Source organism: Ambystoma mexicanum, chromosome 13 (assembly GCF_040938575.1).
Source record: "Ambystoma mexicanum isolate Mex_15411 chromosome 13, UKY_AmexF1_1, whole genome shotgun sequence".
Taxonomy (NCBI): Eukaryota; Metazoa; Chordata; class Amphibia; order Caudata; family Ambystomatidae; genus Ambystoma; species Ambystoma mexicanum.
In genome coordinates, this window is record NC_090938.1 from 611,218,485 (window position 1) to 611,236,950 (window position 18,466).

Genomic DNA, 18,466 nt, shown 5'->3' on the forward strand with positions numbered 1-18,466 from the left:
GGCTCTACAACACCACAGACTAAACCTGGAAACCAAAACTGGAAAAAGGATGACTAAACCGAAAAGACACGGACATCCCCGACCCGAGAGAGTAACTCCCACGGCACCTGGACGGGTGACACCGAATAGACTAGGAACACAGGCGGCATGCACGGAGACTGACTCAACTATCCCAAACAATCCCACCAACACTTTCGCCCGCCCCTTAATTACCGCCAGGTACCACAGTGGTTTGGTATCATCGAGATCTTGGCAATCACCCCACTACCTGAGAGGTTGTCATTGGCAGGTGCACTGGCCACAGGAGTATGAAGGGAGGATAAGGGGAGCTATCAGAGAGCATGTTAGAGATGGGGGCCAGAGGAGTAAGGAACCTGTATGCCAGTCGGACCCAGATCAGGGCAGAACCGCATCAGGGGAGACTACGCAAGCCGAGCGCATCAATTCAGGATAGAGACGCAAACTAACCAACCCTACTAACAATTTCCCTTTCTACATACACCTCTCAAACTCCAACCCAACCAAAACCTACATCGTAGCAACAAAACAAAAACACACATAGCCTTGCACAACAGTACACGACTACTGGCCGCAAACACCCCAGGCCCAGCCAACTGACCCATCGGGCTGAGGCCGCCAACAGCACATCACTGCTCTCTTGCACTTTTCCTGCTTCCTCCCACTAACTCAACCTCTCCTCCTCTTTCAGAGCCGCGAGGGGACCACTCCGGTGGTGATGGTGCGCGGTACAAATGTCCTTTAACATTAACATGTGGGAGAGGCTGCGGGCCATAAGCTATCGGTACTGTTTGAAGGTAGTGAAGTTAAACCCTTTGAACAATGCAAGCGCGATTTGGGGTTGGGGGAAGGCGACGGAACGCTATTCACAACTGAGACTTTGGCTCATGAACCTATTGATCAGAACCGTTGCTACTAGGGATCTCACTCCCCTCGAGAAGTGGGTCACGACAGATACAGGCAACAAACAACTGGTGAGAGCACTGTACAAAATTGTGACGGAGGAACCACAGAACTCAAAATGGCCCTACATGACCCAAATGGAAACCGTGGTGGGCCATCAGTTTGTGGGGTGCGGCAGGCTCAGCTGTGGGCATGTATTCCCAAACTTACAAGGGACATCCAAGTGCAGGAGCTGTAGGTTAAGGTGATGATCCAGTGGCACCTCACACCTGACAAACTGAACAAGCCTTACCTCTCAAGGTAAGTAGCAGGAACGAGCAGTCGGTTATCCCAATTGCGAACTAAGTCACAGTAATCCTAGACGTCTGGGTCATAGTATTTGGAAAATACAAATGCGCACCTCAATTGCTGTAGTACCTTGGAGGGGCGGGATCATTTCTAAAGCCCAATCAGAGACCACCAGAAGACAAGATACATTTAGGCTTAAAGCACCAACACATTAGACACCGTAGACATGGTGTAATCAAGCATTCACAATAGCAGAAGTGAAAGACATAACTTTAAAAATACATAAATCAGACTAAAATTCAGGTCGTTAGCCTTGAACTCGCTGCACCCAAACTGGATTCAGGAAAAATGTCCTAGTCGCTTAAGAAGAGTTTCAGATGAGATAATGTTCCCCATACAAATAAACAAGACCAAATCATAAAACAATCTGCATCTCTTGGGAGATGACAGGTAAGTCAGTTTTGCCCTACCGATGCAGGTTTGGCTGCATCCAAACTCGGAGGACACCGTAGACCGTAAGAGCGAGCTCCAGACACTGGTTTGAGAACCGGGAGCCCTGTGAGGAGATGAGGCAAAGTGTCATTTTACGGTGCAACATTTTCTGAAGCGTTGGTCCGGTTGAAACCTTGTGGGCATCATTCACGACCTGCAGTGACACTTTTCTGCTCCTGTACGTCCCCCTCAACGGAGTCGTGTACCGGGAACCCAAAGAGAAGTATACTGGATGACAACCGTCCCTGACACGAAGCTTGTGAAGGCCTCCAACGCACCAGTGCCGTGACGATTCACTGGTGGGCGTCCCACTGCCCGAGTGCATCAGTCTGTTTCTTCCAAAATTCCTCCTTCTGCCACCCAGGCCAAGAAACCCAAACCAGGGACAACTGTTGCCTCACCTAGGGGACCAACCTGCTGCACCAAGTTATTCATTCGAAAAGGTATTGTCTCGAGCTTAGGTGCTTACGTTGGTTTTGCTGCGTCGTTCTTGTGTTTGTAGAGGGCTGCAGTTAGGCGGTAACTTGCACCACGCTCCAGGGCACCTAGAGTACCAATTTTCTATGAACAACCAATTGGGCACTAAATTGCCAAACTGTTATGTACGAACCTGAAGTAAACCTTCTGTTGCTTTCCTGCCTCTTTCCTCCTCAGCCCTTGGTCACTGGAGCCCCAGTACTTCCCTTGACTCTGTGGGCATCATCTACTATAGGGATAGACTTTTAAAGATTGGCTAAGCAGGGGTTAATGGAAATTGCAAGAGTTGATCTAAAGTTTACTTATTTGTTTTAATAGTTTCTCACTTTTGTGTTGCCTAACATTTGATTTAATGTGTTACCTTTTCTACTGTGATATTACTGTGTGAATAGTACTTGCATAACTTATTCAAAAGCCTTAGTGTATATAAAGTGAATGACTGTTTTTAAAGAACTGCTAGTGTTTCCTTCAACTGATTTGTATGCTCGAAGTACTGGGTGCCTCACTTACAGTCCCTATCCCTCCTAGACTATACCTGGCTGCTCAGCCTTGGATACCAAACCTTTAGGATAGTTCAGGCTAAACCTAAGAGGTACAGCCCTGTCACCCAAGATGGCCTTTTCCAAGCTCTGCCTCAGACAGCAACTTGTGTAAAACTCTGTAACCTTGTATAAAAAGTACCTACAGTAGGCCCAAAAATGAAATTGCCTTAACTTATATCATAAAAGCAGCTATGAAAAAGCTTGATATCCATTCATTGCTATGAATGATGCGAAGAGGAACGACTTTAGGACACAAGTTGCTAAATATGTTTGCTAGGGAGTAACACATTGCTCTATTTGTGTGAATCTGTGTTTAGTCCTGAGCTTCAATTTCACGCAGTAGTGCATTTACTATCCTTTACACAAATGTCCCAGGACTGCAAACCTGTGCGTCCTAATGTCATGGCGCCATGTGCTCCATTTATTTTAGCTTGATGTGTTTTTTTTTTACATTTAAGTTGAATTAAAGAGTTCAAAGGTATGAAAACCCGGTCTCTTATTTATAAAAAGGTACATTCCTACAGCATTGTTGCATTAAGCCCTATCTTTTTATCGCTTCATATTAAGGTGTACCATATAGGGACTTAATATGCAGGCAAACCTGACCACCTTGCTTTATGAATGTTCAGAAAGTATGCTATTGGTGTTGGAAGTGGTTCTCGGGTAGTAGATTGTGGTTTGCACGTCATATCTATGTGACTGTCTTGACTGTGTCATTGGACTGTCCTGTGTCAGCCTTTTCCCAACAATGGGTCTTATTTGGGGTGGACTAGTAAATGTTGAGCTCTTGCCATTAATCTCATATTCTTGATATGCACCTTTAATGACCTTTAACCCCTTTGACTGAAAGTACCCCGACACATTTGGTTTTTGCTGTTAACCATTTTGGACACAGTCCTGGCAATGTTGTGTTTTTAATGAATCCATGTTACTTTGTCGTCCCTTTTAAGTAAGCACAAAACACTTGCTCTCATCAAGGATGGACGTGTTATTGGAGGGATCTGCTTCCGGATGTTCCCATCCCAAGGATTCACAGAGATTGTATTTTGTGCAGTGACATCGAATGAACAAGTAAAGGTAGGTGTTTGCCTTCAGTGCTGCTATGCGCAGCTTCTGATAATGTAGATTACAAGCTAAATGTGAACTGGGTAGGTGATGAAAACGGATCGTCATTTAACTCCGGCATAGCAATTTGCTGATGCATATCCAAGAGGATAATATAAATGTAATGATTACGAAAGCTGTTTTTGTGGAATATCTTCTATATACTGAGGGTAAAATGCATGAATGTGGCATGTCTGCAGGATCCAATCCCCCAGGTATTTTCTTTGTGGGAATGAGAGAAAATGGAAACATTCAATGCAAAATAACTAGTTCTCCAGTAACGGTGCACATCCCGTGTTTGCACAGAAAATGGACATACAATATAAAAAAATAATAACAAAAAGAGTCCAGTAAGCAGTTGCAACCTTGTTGCATGTCTGAGCTCACTACTGACTGCCTGTGGCTTCTTTTTCAGGGTTATGGCACTCATCTCATGAACCATCTCAAGGAGTACCACATCAAGCACAACATCCTGTACTTTCTGACATATGCAGACGAGTACGCCATTGGCTACTTCAAGAAACAAGTAAAGCTTTTGTTTTTCATGGTCTGCTTAGTCAACATTTTTGGGAAATGTCCGTTTTTATTCTAAAAATAGAGGTGACATTCTGAGCTTTTGCTTAAGGGATCGTTAAAGCTAAAACATTGGTTTCCCAGTTTTAATGTGCATGCCAGCCTTTTCTTTTCCTGTCTTGTAACATGTATTGGACTGCATAGGCTTATCAATGTTCTGCACAAAATGATGTGAGGAACGTAAAAGATTTAAGACTGGAACAAAAGTAAGATTTAAGACTGGAACAAAAAGTAACGAGCAGTAGTAGAATGAATTTGGAGGGTGAGAATTAACTTCCAAAACTTTTGAGCAAGCAGAGAGCGGAGAAAGGATGAGGAACCACTAGAAGGAATTGATATGAAAAGCAAATGCAGTGGAAAGGATTCTAAAGGGAAGTGAGGTTGGTAGGAGCAGACCACAAACAGTGGAATTCTAGTATAGCAGGAAAAATAACCCTCTGTAAAGTAGCGAGACGAGGAGAAATGCAGGGAAGAGTAGTACGTTGAAAAAAGACAGTTGAAAATTGAAGTGGAGGCAACAGCATTAGCAAGGTGACACAGCTGAACTGAGACTCATATTGACAGGGCTATTGCCAGCCCAAGAGAGAACGGATACGATGGGCATGATAGCCATGATGGAGCACCACCAGAGAAATTCCTTTAATAGAGTGCTGAGCTGGTTTGTGTTTGCTTTGAATTCCCTTTTCCTGCTTCTTTAGTCTGTGGGAAACTCTTCTTTGTATTAAGAGTGAGCCTTGTGCAGGGTGTAATCTTTAACAATGAAAGTCCTTGTATGCGGTTTGTGGGTTTGATGCATTTTTGGAAAGTAGGCTTCTTTTGCTCTCATCCTCGCTCCCAGACAGCCTGCAGTCTTCACATTACTATTCAACGGTCAGGTATGCTATCAATCTATAGTATTGGAGCAGGAATTGAACTCTGGGCATGTATTAGTTAGATGGCTGTCTGATTTAGCAGGGAGGGGGTGCAGGGGGGTAATCTTCTTGCTGTTTCATTTGGAAGTATTCAGTATAATTGATACCAGTAAAAGTTTCAAGTATTGATTGTCCGAACTACATCCTTTTACTTTGTGGCTTCCCCTGTTTCCAATCCCTAAAAATGATGTAAATGACTTTATTCATATGTGCAATGCTGACCAATACCTTCCATTCAGTGTACCAGTGCAGCGTTGACTCGTGCTAAAGCAATGTATCCATTGGTCCCATTCACAGGGGTTTTCCAAAGATATCAAAGTCCCCAAGGTTCGGTACCTGGGGTACATTAAAGACTACGAAGGGGCGACCTTAATGGAGTGCGAGCTGAACCCACGGATTCCATACACAGAGCTTTCTCACATCGTCAAGAAGCAGAAAGAGGTACGAGACTGGGGCGCTGTGAAGTGGCAGTGCAAAGGCTTGAGAAGGATGGGTTTATCTTAAAGTGAAGAGCAGCAAAGAGTAGTGTCCAGACCAGTGGGTGGGCATGAATGGGGTGGTCAGTGGAGTGTCTTGACTGTGTTGAGACGGAATGTGTTGGGCAATAAACCCACCAGTCAGCAGGGAGGCTTGGATACTTTGGGTATATAAACGGGCAGTCACTGTGCTGGCATGCAAGCGCTGTGTCTAGGTATAGGTGCCTGACTCACGCCAGCTTCTAGTCGGCGAGAAGGATGGGGTGAACTGGACAGGAAAGCATACAGCCGTTTCTGAAGATTAAATTGCAGATGTACAGCTGTTTATGCCTTCAGTTAAATTTGATGGAGTGGGGTTTGTATTTTTTAACTTTGATCGTTTATTTACCGACACCTCTTTTTACCCACATCATAAACATTTCGAGGGACTTTCTTCAGAGTCTCTTGTGGGGCCAGGGGCGTTACTTGGGCACAGAGTGAAGTGCCCAACAAGTCCCTTTCCGAATAGCATGTGAAAGCTACCTTCACAGCACTGCCTTGATCCTGCAGGGCGGTGTTCAATCTCTGGTCCAGCGAATATCAGAATGCAGGCAAAGATGCCTTGGCTCTGTACGTCTCCGTTCCTAAATACCCACTTTCTTGTCTCTAAACAGATCATAAAGAAGTTGATTGAAAGAAAACAGGCTCAGATCCGAAAGGTGTATCCTGGTTTAACGTGCTTTAAAGAGGGCGTCCGTCAGATTCCGGTGGAGAGTATCCCTGGAATACGTAAGTTGGGCCTAAAAGCACAGTGTCAGGCTGTTTCTCTCTAGCCACGTATTCGTTTTATTTGTCTTAAAGGTTTTTTTTCTGCCTGGCTCAATGCAGGGCAAAGCTACGTCTCTGAAGTTGTAACTCTGGATGTTTGCAGACGTACGTGCAGCTTCTTTTGCAGTAGCTTATCTACTGTCAGGGAAGTAATCTTCCATTTATTAGTGCCCCATGCACCACCTATCTGTGACCGCTACCTGGTCACCCAATATAAAACAATTGCTGTTTGAGATAACTTAGTAACGTGTCCTTGTCTCTTTTCCCCATTACTCAGGTGAAACCGGATGGAAACCTTTAGGAAAAGAAAAAGTGTAAGTGGGACGCTTGGCACATTTTGCATCAGAAATTGTAATGCAGCCAGCCACTGAAGTTTTGCAGATGTAATTTTCTTTATTGTAACAAACAACCCTTCATCTCCTGGTTGGGTGCATGGTATGACCAAACCTCCGAATTGGCTGCTTACATCACATTAGCGTGATGACATTAATTACAGCATTCTACATAAGTGTCCTATTTGCATACATGACATGGGGGGCTTGCAGCACTGGGAAAAGTGTAACTGGCGATCAAAAGGGAAGCTTGTTTACTGAATTATTTCCCAGAGAAGTAGTCTAGAGCTGCAACTATCATGATGGGAATAGAGTAGTAAAACTGTTTGGCATAGATGGGTCGATGACTGTGGTGCACTAAATTGAGGTGCAAAGGGGTGATATGAGAGTTTAAATATCACATGGCTGAGCGTATGAGTTTGCCTTAGCGGGCCATGCCAGACTACCCTCTTTAGAAAAAGGGTCGAGGGTACCAGAAAATCTAATTGCCCCTTCCAATCCCGACTAGTCTAAGTTTTGTATAACATACCAAAAAGTAACAAATTAGCTGCTTGGGTTTTCCAGGTGTCCACAGTAGCTGCCGTCTCTGCCAAGGGGGATAAAAGATCTGCTTGGCGAGACACTAGCTTCTGACAGATTGCAACATTGCTTGGTCCCAAGGTCTCTGGGCTGCAGTGGAGCAGGGTATCTTAGGGAGATGCGATAACAGATGGGTCTCTGTATCCTCCCAGAAGAGGGTTTCGCCTACGTGCAGAAATAGTAGCCTCTGAACTCTGACAACTTAAGCGGGAAGCATTTTCTCCGTTATTGGGGACAAAAGGTTACAGGGAAAGTAAGGGATTAGAGATATAAAATTACCAAAGTGATAATTTCATTGTGCAAAGTTTTGAGAAGGGTAGCACTTCTGCTGCCTTGGTGTGTATTTGTATGGCACTATCTGACTGTATTGGGCACACTGTTTCCAGGAGATTGTAGAACAGATATCATTGCTTCTAGTCTAGAAAGCATGTGGACAATCTTGCTGTTGTCGGGAGCTTGTAGTGACTAGCTCCTAAAATATAATGTGATTTGCTAGTTTTGTCTTGCCAGTTGTATTGTATTGGTTACTTATATAGCGCCTTTTCCCCATTTGTATGGCCTTAATGCGCTTTGTGGTGGGAACGCCCTCGGTGATTGTAGTCCATGTGCAGGAGGTTCTAGGAGTATAAATTAAAGGTGCTTGTTTGCATTTTGCTGTGTTAGGACTTAGGTGGGCTGGCTAGGCTTCAGTAAGCGGCCTGAAGGTCAGGCACGTGGGTGGGTGGTGGTGGTGGTGGTGTTGGTGGTTTAGGATAGAGTTCTAGTGCTGAATATTCTGTGTGCCCAGCCAGACCGAATTTCATTGGTTGTTGCTGTATACTAATGGCAGAGGTGTTGGTGTACGTCGGGGGTTTCAGTGAGACGGCTATATGTGCTGCTACACCAGAATACCATAGCCATAGCTTCATTCGAGGGTGCATGGATGGATGGCCAGGCTTTGGCCAGTTTCCAAAGACGTGCTGTAAGGTATATGTACCGTAGACTTGGCTGGAATTCGACTACAGTGTTCTATTTTTTTTCTTAGGCCAGAACGATTGGCTGGTCTCGCTGTTCATGGTCTCCCTGGAATGAAAATCTGAGTAGTGGGAAAGGGCCCGGCAGAATGAGGGTGCGGTGTGAGGGAGGACGAAGGTGTGTTACGGTGTACCTCTGCGAATGCTGCCAGCATCCTTGGGGTATTGTTGGGTAGAAGTATTGTTTAGTTAGAGAAGGGAAGAGTGTGTCAGTGTGCCGCTGCCTGCATCTGTGGGGTATTGGCAGAAGGGAGTGTTGTTGTGGTTGGATCAGTGTTTTCTGTGCGCCCATCGGGAGGGAGGGAAGAGCCAGGTTTTGAGGGCCTTTATGAATGCCGGGTGATTATGAATATTGTTCATGTGCAGGGGTAGGGAGTTCCAGATGATAGGTGCTTGGATGGAGAAAGAAGATTCGCTGATTCTGGTCGAGTTGCAATGTGGGACCTCCTAGGAGAAATGCTGTGCCAGATCTGGGAGTACTCGAGGGGCGGTAGCGGGTGACTTTGTCTTGAAGGGATTCCAACCCTGTGTTGTGTATGGCCCGGTGGGTGATGCATATGGCTTTAAAGCTAGTGCAGCCAATGGAGGGCTCTCAGTGTAGGGCTGATGTGTTTTCTCAGGTGTAGGTTAATGAGCGGGCAGGCTGCAGCTTTTTGGATTATTTGCAGTTTCCTTAGCTGAAACACTGTTGTGCCTAGGTAGAGGCAGTTTACGTAGTCTAAGTGGGAGAGGATGAGCGAGATGATGACAGAGAATAGGTGAGGTAAGGGAAGATATGCCTTAGGATGCGTAGGTGGAAGAAACAGGTTTTGGAAACAGAGTTTAACTTGTTGGGAGAGCGATAGATTGGTGTCCAGTGTGCATCCATGATTTTTCACTGAGTGTTGCCAGAGGGGGGCCCTAGGGATTGCGGCCAGGGAATAGGTTCGGGAAGAAGCAATATTTTCCTTCAAACTAGGGTTTCAGTTTTCCCAGGATTGAGGATGAGGTGGTTGGTCATCATCCAGCAGTCCATATCCGAGAGTCATGACAGATCTGGACGGTTGGGGCCTGGTGGTTTGGGATTTTAAGGATGATCCGCATGCCGTCTGCGTAGTTGTAGCAGGTAAGATTGTGGGAGTGGATGAGTGCAGGCAGAGGATTTAAATAGATGTTGACGAGCAGGGATTATAGGGATGCTCCTTGTGGGACCCCTTTTGTTACTGGTCGTGAGTCGGAGGCGAACGGGTGGAGGAGCATGATTTGTAAACGATTGGAGATGAGAGAAGATCCAAGAGACGGCTGTGTCTTTTGATTCCTAATGTGTAGCCTGTCTAGGTGGATGGTGTGATCGATGGTATTGAAGATGGCAGGGAGTTCAAGAAGGATGAGTACAGTGCAGCCTTCTGCATGAGCAGCTCTTTTTAGGTTGTCCTGGATGGACACTAGGGAGGATTCTGTTCTTCAGAGCGGTCTGAAGCCAGACTGTGCAGGGTCCATGAGGTTGGTGGCTAAAGCGCAGAGACCAAGCTTCTTGTATGCTGTGTGGTCCATAAGTTTGACCATGAAGCCAGTTATAGAGAGAGGCTGGTAGTTTTGTGGGAGGAGTGGGTCGAGGGTTGGTTTTTTGAGAAGGGGTTTGATGTAGGTTGTTTTTAGGGCTTCCAGGAAAATTCCCGATGTTAGGGAGTGGTTATGGATGGAGCATGCAATCTTTCCTAGTCATTTTGAGGCTAGGATGTTATTGAGGAGGGTGGGCGGCAGTGGTCCTCGGGGGAGCCAGATGGGGGGCTTTGTGCTAGGAGCGAGAGGAACTCCAGGTGTCTGATTGGAATGAAAGAGGTGAAAGTTTGTGACAAAGGGGGGTTTTGACAGGGGCGGGGAGGGCGCTTGGCTGTGGGTAGATGGGGTGAAGTAGCCTGTGTTCCAATTTAGAGAAGATGTCTCTCGATGGTGACCTTGTGGAAGTGTTCTGATAAGGAGTCACATAGGGATTTGGAGATCGGGGGGGCGTAGAGTTGAATTCGGAAATGATTCCGAGAGTTTACGTTCCTTTTCCCATAGAATGGTTTCTTGGTTTTTCTGATTTCTAGTTTGTATGCCCTGGTTTGTCTTGCTAGGGAGGTTTTGTTCTGGTTCATGGGGAAGATTCTCCAGGTCTGTTCCAGCCAGTGCTTGAGTTTTTTTTCTTTTTTCTTTTTGATTTTTATTGAACATTTGCCATTAGGCAATACAATGTGTTCCAAACAAAAGCATCAACAGTAGCATGCCCTTTTATCCGCCCCCCCGCCCCCTCAACCTCACTTGAGCTACCATGACCGCCTCTCCAGTGGGTCCTTAAAACTAGTAATTGAGTCCAAACCATCAGTTTTCTGGTGCTGTAAGCTCAATATATCATGATATCATGCCTGTGCACTACACATGTCTCCTTCAGCCTAGGAGACCAGTGGCTATACAAAAACCTGAACCCACCATTCATCTTAGAGCTTGAGACTCTTGCATCCCTCTTTGAGTAACACAGCGCGCCACGGCGTCAGAAAACTTTCCATATTATAGTTTACAATCACTGTCAACTTCACATACATAAAGATATTCCACTGTTTAGTTAACCATTCCTTATTGGGATGGGTTTGCTTTCCATTTTTGGGCCAATGCTACCCTTCCGGCCCTTAGCATTGCTTCCACAATATTTGGGTATCTAGAGGTTTTGGAATACCTAACAAGATCTCAAGGGGGCATAAAGGAGACACCAACCAGGTCCTTGATCCAGCTCAAGACTTCCGCCCAGTAAACCTGAATGGATGGGCACTTCCACCACATATGGTATCATGTTCCTCTGTGTCCACACTCCCTTGGGCAGAATGGGGAGGAGCCCACAAATATTATGGAGAGCCTCACTGGGTTGGGAGTGGAGGGGTGCCAAGAGTGAAGAATTTTAAAGTGGTGTTCCATCGCTGACGTGTACAGGGAGCCAGCGAGCATAAACTTATAAACCATCCCCCAGGTTTCGTCCGTTTTTTCTGCCCCAACCCCTGCCTCCAAGCATCGTCTAAAATAATGCCTCCACTCCAGGACAGCCATAACAATACTCTTCTTCGACAGGGCTCCCTTGTAGTAGCTTCACAGAATGTTCCCGAAGGGCGTAAGGGCTCGGGAAGCATCAACATACAACTTGGGGTCTGTCAAGATGGCTTTCATGCACAGGTATTCAAAGACAGAGGGCCTCTGATAATGCCTCATACTCGAAAAAGCCATTACACCTGAACAATTGAGCAACTCTCTCCAGACCCATGTCTGACCACTGCTGCATGTTGAGGAAGCCCTTGCTGCCCAGGTTGAGCGGGGGACCCCACAGCGAAGTCGGGGCGAAGGCCAGGAAGAGGTTAGAGTTTGCTTTATTACATTTCCACAGATCCCAGAGCACAGTCATAGTGGGGTGAGTTTTAATGTGGGGCGGGATCTCCTTGACATGTGTCCATAGGAGGTCTTTGACTTTTTTAGGATGAGTATGTTTGTCTTTAATGAATATCTAGTAAGTGCCCATGTCATCCCACAGGTCCTCCAACATTACCCTTAGCTGCGCCGCCTTGTAATAAAATCGAAGTCAGAGAGGCTAAAGCCCCCAAACTCAAGGGAGAGTCAGAGTAGTGTATTTAATTCTTGGCCTCTTCCTGAACTGGTACACCATGGCCTGTAATCTCACAAAGGTCTCTGTAAGGGGTGTGGTCGAGAGCCATGAACAAATCTAGAAGACAGGGGAGGGCATTCATTTTCACAGATACCATTCGGCCAAACCATGTGGGGGGTCCCCAGCGCAAAAGATCTGATCTCGTCCTCTCTAGGATAGTAGTGTAATTATCCTCTACTAATTTTATCAAATCTCTAGGGAGAATACCCAAGTACGGGAGACCTGTGCTCTACTCTCATGCCACCTACTACCTTCCTCCCTCTGGTCTCCCAGTCCTCTTCCCTCATAGGCATAACACTTGATTTGGGGACATTTATTTTCAAGCCCGAAAATCGGACAAAAAAACGATATGGTTTAGGAGTTCTGGAAGCGATGTCGAGAGATTAGTCAGCAGAAAATATCTTCGGCAAACAAGGACAGCTTAAAGTCTACCTCCCCACATTGAATTCCCGTAATCCCCTGGTTCAATCTAATGGCACTAGCGAGGGGTTCCATAACCAATGCATACAGCAAGGGGGAAATGGGACAGCCCTGCCTCATCCCTCTAGTGAGATGCATGGGGGAGGAGACAACGCCATTGACCACCACTTTTGCAGTGGGACCGTTGTATAGCGTTGCTATCCACTGCCTAAAATTAACACCAAGCCCCATTCTCTGCAAAACTGTACCTATGTACTGCTACTCAATGCAGTCACAGGCCTTTTCTGAGTCTATGGATATCAGGTATGCTCCCAGCCCTCTACATCCGGATTTGTGCATTAAGTTTAAGGTCTTGCTTATGTTATCTGCTCCCTGCCGACCCGGGATAAATCCCACCTGATCCCCATGTACCAGTGAGGTCATCTGACGAGCCAATCTATTGGCCAACAGTTTTTCCAGTATTTTAACATCAGTATTCAGCAGAGAAATAGGTCTGTAAGACTGACACAAGGCCGGGTCTTTCCCCTCCTTGGGTATCGCTACAATTAGGGCTGTAGCATGGACTGTGGGAGGAAGCTCGCCACCAGGGCACCATTGAACAGTTTGGCCATTAACAGCCCCAGGTTAGAACGAAATTTCTTGTAGAAGGACAATGTAAAATGATGGTCCCCCCTTTCATACCACTAATGGTATCTATTACCTCCTGGGCTGTAAGAAGCGCTTCCAGGGTTTCAGCGTTTTGCAGCGGGAGACACTGAATCGGGAGAGAGCCAAGAAAACAGTCAACCTCAGACCCATTCCCATCATATTCCGAGGTGTACAGTGTCTCGTAAAACACTCGAAACCCCTCCACTATCAGTGGATCCTCGAGGAGCCTCCCACCCTTGCTTGAACGGATCACGTCCACCCCCCAGCTATTCCTCCGCTCCTTCAACCTCCATGCCAGTATTTTGTCTCCCCTTTCTCCATATATTTTTGTTTCAGGAAGGATAGGATTCTTTCCGTTTGGCTGACAAAGAGCTTTCAGCTATGCTCTTGCAGTTCGGTCCATTTCCCTGGGAACATTTGGGTTTTCAGTTTACCTCCCTGCTGAATAGCCTCACTTTTTTTCTCTAAGGACCTTCTCCTCACAAGCCCTTTCCTTTTGTCTCCTTGACCCCATTCTTATTAGAACTCCCCTTATTGTGGCCTTCAATGCCTCCCAGACCCACGCTGTCCCCACTGTTGTCATTAATTTCAAAGAATTCTATGATTGCTATGAGGAGTTCATGGACCAGCTCTTTGTCTCACAGCAGCAGGTCGTTGCACGACCACCTAGTATTGTGCTGGTCCCTTGGGGGCACCTCAATGCAGATCCTCACCAGATCATGATCTGACCACAGGATTATCTCAACAGCGAAATCGCTCACTCGTTCCAACAGGGGGGAATCTACCAAGATATAATCTATCCTGAAAGTATCAAGTACATTTGAATAATATGTAAATAAAGGCTCCTGACCCTGTCCCCTCGTGTGGGTGTCTGACAATCTCAGCTCCGTGTTAACCTTCCGGAAATGAGCCGAGCATGGCTGCTGTGCCATGGTTTTGGAGTAGGGACCCTCTCTTTCTGTCACTCTCTGGGTGCAGAACCATATTTAAGTCACCGACTATTATTAAAGGTTTGACTTTTACCCCTAACCGATTCCCAGTACTGGTGTTGGGCTTCATTTGGACAGTAAAGGGAGATCACTGTGAGGGTACAGCCCTTTATCTCCCCTTTAACCATCACAAAACGGCCCTGTGGGTGAGCTGTGCCTTCGGCGCAGACTGTAGCCCACGGTTGGGCCCGACGCATGGTATACCTCCCTGATTGACCTGGCTTTCAACGCCGGTTCCCTTCCCCTTAGCCAGTGGGCCTTCTGTAGGAACATGAAGTGCAGTTTTAACCACTAGGGACCTTTTGTGAAGGGATTGAAACCTCTTGCATTCAGGCTCCTGGATTACCTGCAACATTGATCTTGACACTGGACCAGGCCCCCCCCAGCCCCCCCCCCCCGCACTCCCTCCCTCGATGCAGGAAACCCAACAGTGCCTCCCACTTAGGAGAGCTAAACAGCACATAGGGGCATTGCCCCACCATTTGGGACACGGATCGGGGTCAAAAGAAGCAGGAGAAAGAGTAACAAGAAAATAAACTAAGAAAACAGCATGTCCCTCAGCCCCTCTCTCGGTCAACTTCGTTTGATCCGCTGTGTCAAATCATGAGCACTTTCTTCTGACTTTCCCAAGAAGCACGTTGAAACACTTCCTTTGTGCACTCCCAAGAGGTCAGCCTCGGCCGTCATTGAGTGGCGGGAAATCCGGATTCAGTTTCTTAAATTTCTTGTGGCCACAGACTCCACGTCTGTCCACAAACCTGTTCGCCTTCTAGGATTCAGTCAGCTCTTCCCTTCCGGGCTGTGGGGCATTGACTGGAGTAGTTTTGCCCAACAGTTCCTGTGTCACCTTCTGGATATCATACTCTGTGACAAGGTTGAATTTGTATCCCTCATGTTCGAAAGAAAAAGAAAGGGGGAATCCAGCATTTAGCCATTTTGTTAGGTGTCCGCACAGCCGCCTTGTTGTCGGGATGAACGCTGAAAGATCCAGGTAAATCGTAATGTGCACATTTCCCCACTTATCGGGCCCCTTTTCCTCGCCTTGCAAGTTCCCCGACTTCTTTGAAAAGTAGTTGAACCTTGCAAGAACAGACATTTGCCCCTTAGAGCTCGATTCCGCTATGTGGGCTCTGTCGATGGTCGGTTCATTGGCGTTTCCCTCGTCGAGGAGCTTAACGACCACTGCATTGATGGCTTTCGTGATGTCACTTTGAGTTTCGCCCTTGCGCTCCGGGAAGCCGAAGAACCTCAGGTTATTGCATCGCTCTCGATTTTCAAAATCGTCCATCTTAAGGGCGCTCTTTTCCTCTCTCCTCTCCAACTCCGAAAATCTCAAGTGTCGATTGGATTTCCAAAAGGTCTACCAAGGTTCGGTTGGCTTCAAGATCTTGTGTACGATCGTCCATACTGTCTACTTTTTTGGTCCAGGCCATCCAGCCGCTTGCCAATGTCAGCCCGAAAGCCCCCGATTTCGTCCAGTAAGGCCGCCATGCTTTTACTTACTGATTGGGTCTCCTCTGTGTCGCAGCGGTTCCTGCTTACGTGTCTCCCTCATGATCTCTTCCCTCACTTGTGTAAGATGCACGACAGAAGACGGTATGGATGCTCAAAGAATACTTTATTCCTTTTATGCACAAAAGTCCTTGTTCCTTGCTTAATAAACAATAACTTGCTGGGAGGTAGTTCCTTCACTACACTCAAAGCCTTGGGGTTAGTCATTCTCTTTGTCTCCTTCTGTTCACATGAGCCCGGATAGGCCCACCATTCACCTCCTCTCTCCTCTTCTGGGGTCTGAAAACAACACACACAGAGGAACTTCCATTACTCCTTATATACTCTGTTATAGACCCAGGCCCCCACCAATCATAAGCACTTCCGCCTCCTCCCCAGCTGTGTCAGTTAGCAGGTTGTAACCATCCCCCCTAATCCCGTGTCTGTTCTGGCCTTGGGGCCCCTGTCGCCTCCCCACGTCTCCATTCCCAGTCGGGGAGGGTGGACTCCGGCCTACCGCCCCTCCCCACCTCCATCCGGTGTATCCCTGGCTCCGCCCTGCCCTTAATGGGCCGCTCTCTGGGATTCGCGGCGACCATGGAGGCCGTGGCCGCGGCATCATCGGGTGAGTTCTGCCGGTGTGGAGCTATTGGTGGGAGAAGGACCAGAGGGACTTCTCTCCCCGTGGCTCTGGTCCAGCGGTCAATGCAAGGGGCACTAACTCTCCCTGCTTGCGCCGGACCCCATCTGGTACGTAGGACAGTCCTCTTCTGGCCACCTGCGCCGGCCGCTGTGGCCGCGGCAAGAATGAATCCTGCTTCGCCTGCGCCGAATCCGGCCAACTGTCAGCTGCGGCCGTGAAGAGAGGGCGTCTCGCCCCGAGTTCGCCGCTCCCGGGTTACTTGATTTTGTTACCTCCCCGCAACCCGCCTTCTCGAGCGGGCCACCTCCCGCTCTGTCCACCCCATTCTCACAACTTGGTACAAGTGTACCCTGGTCAGGACATTCGGTGTGAGGTTTCTACTGAGTAGACATGACGAATACACCCAATGGGTGCAGTACTATTTCCCTGTCGCCTTCTCTGCCCAAGATTGATTGAAACGGGCAGCGCACATATTCCTCCAGATCTCGGTCCCCGATGGCTTTCGGGATCCCCTGATCCTTGTTATTCCTCCTTGATCGTTTTCTGTATCCTCCTGTTTGTCTAAGATATGTTGCATCTGTTTTTCCACGGCCTCCACACGTGACAGGATCTCTGGATCATGCTCATAAGTAACCGACACCAGCTCATCCACTCTCCTTTTTACTGCAATGACATTTTTATTAATGTCTGAGATAGCCTTTGTCAATTCCAATGTACTTTCCCTGATGTCTTTTTTTAGTTCCTTCAGCATCTATTGTAGATCCAATATACAGAGCGGGCGGGTCGTCCTCCATTTGGCGGGGTGCCGGAGGAGTATGAATCTGTGCGCTCGTTTGCTGTTACGCCCGTTTTGGAGTTCGGCACCCAACGTAAGTGTTTTAATTTCCCCCGATTGTGGGCCCTTGAGTTTCACTTGGTTTTTATTGGCCATGCTGACAGGCTGAGTGTGTTGTGACTCTCACTTTCTTTCCTTGGGACCCCAGAGTGGGGTTAACTGCTCGAGAAGGGCACTCCCACCTCCACCTCGTGGCCTTTGCTTCTGTTGGGCCTGTATGTAGACTTAAAGTTCTTGCAGGGCCCCCTCCAGAGGGGCGACAAGATTCTTCTCTCACACGCTGACAAGTGCCCATCCGATTGGTGCCCCTAGCACGGACACCTCTCCTCTGACCCTACCACCTCCATGTCCTTTCCTTTGTGTATTGCGCTTGCCTTCTCTGCTTCCAGGACTTGCGGGGGGGCAGCAATCCCCCCTTTTGTTTTCTGTGGCCGGGAGATGGGTTCCCCACCATTTACCCCCCTTCAGCTTTCACCTTCTGGTAAGGCTCTTAACTCTAGTTGCTCCAGTGGTTATGGCGCTTCACCACCCCCTAACCCTCCTCAGGTAGAGTGTGCGTGCCTCCCCGCCGCACTCTTTCCGTCCACTACTCACTTCGCTTTCATGTCTCATGGGCTCTTCTCCAGCTCCCCTCCCACGTTCCGGACGTAGCTTAAGAGTTGGTATTCTGCTCTTCCCAGGCTTCAATGTGGCCTGTTACTGAGGTCTCTTCCGTTCGTTAGGGCTTCCTTGCCGCAACAATCCTCCCCCTGTAACATTTTTAGTGGGCCTCCATAGCAGTCCCTATGGGTGGATCACTGCCTTGCGTCGTGATGAGTTTGAGTCCCCCGCCTCATCAGCGGGAGGGCTGCACTCCAACAACCTCACCGAACTGTTCCTTCGTGGTGTCGGTTCCTCCCAAAGTGCTGTTGCTCGTACTTTGGTGCCTGCTGGTCCGTGCCCTCTCCGACCCGGCAATTTACTTTCCGGCCAGCACACTTTTCTTTGCGGCTCCTCATCAGGGGCCCCGCTGGCGCAGTATACCCTTTTCTTCCTTGCCTTCGTCCCGATCTCAGTGGATGTGCTCCTCCTTTACCCGCGAGGTCGCGCCTGCCATCTTGCCTCCTCCGATTCACTGCAGGGCTTCGGCTCGCTGTCTGCTCCCTCACCGATATTCAGAATGTCCAAATTCCGGTCCACAAAGTCTCCCTCACTTGCGGAACCCACTCCTGCAGTCCCAGGGTTCCCACACCTCCAAAAGCAGGATTAAAATCTCCTG

At 47.8% G+C, this 18,466-nt stretch overlaps 1 protein-coding gene across 2 annotated transcripts in view; it reads left to right on the forward strand.

The window, feature by feature from the left end:
* KAT2A (lysine acetyltransferase 2A) overlaps positions 1–18,466 on the forward strand; it is a 288,388-nt gene that overhangs the window by 257,649 nt on the left and 12,273 nt on the right. For both annotated transcript variants that reach the window (XM_069634476.1, XM_069634477.1), the window contains exons 11-15: positions 3,671–3,797; positions 4,240–4,350; positions 5,606–5,749; positions 6,438–6,552; positions 6,869–6,905. In XM_069634476.1, coding sequence (XP_069490577.1) covers positions 3,671–3,797; positions 4,240–4,350; positions 5,606–5,749; positions 6,438–6,552; positions 6,869–6,905 — 534 coding nt within the window. The remainder of the gene's footprint in view (positions 1–3,670; positions 3,798–4,239; positions 4,351–5,605; positions 5,750–6,437; positions 6,553–6,868; positions 6,906–18,466) is intronic.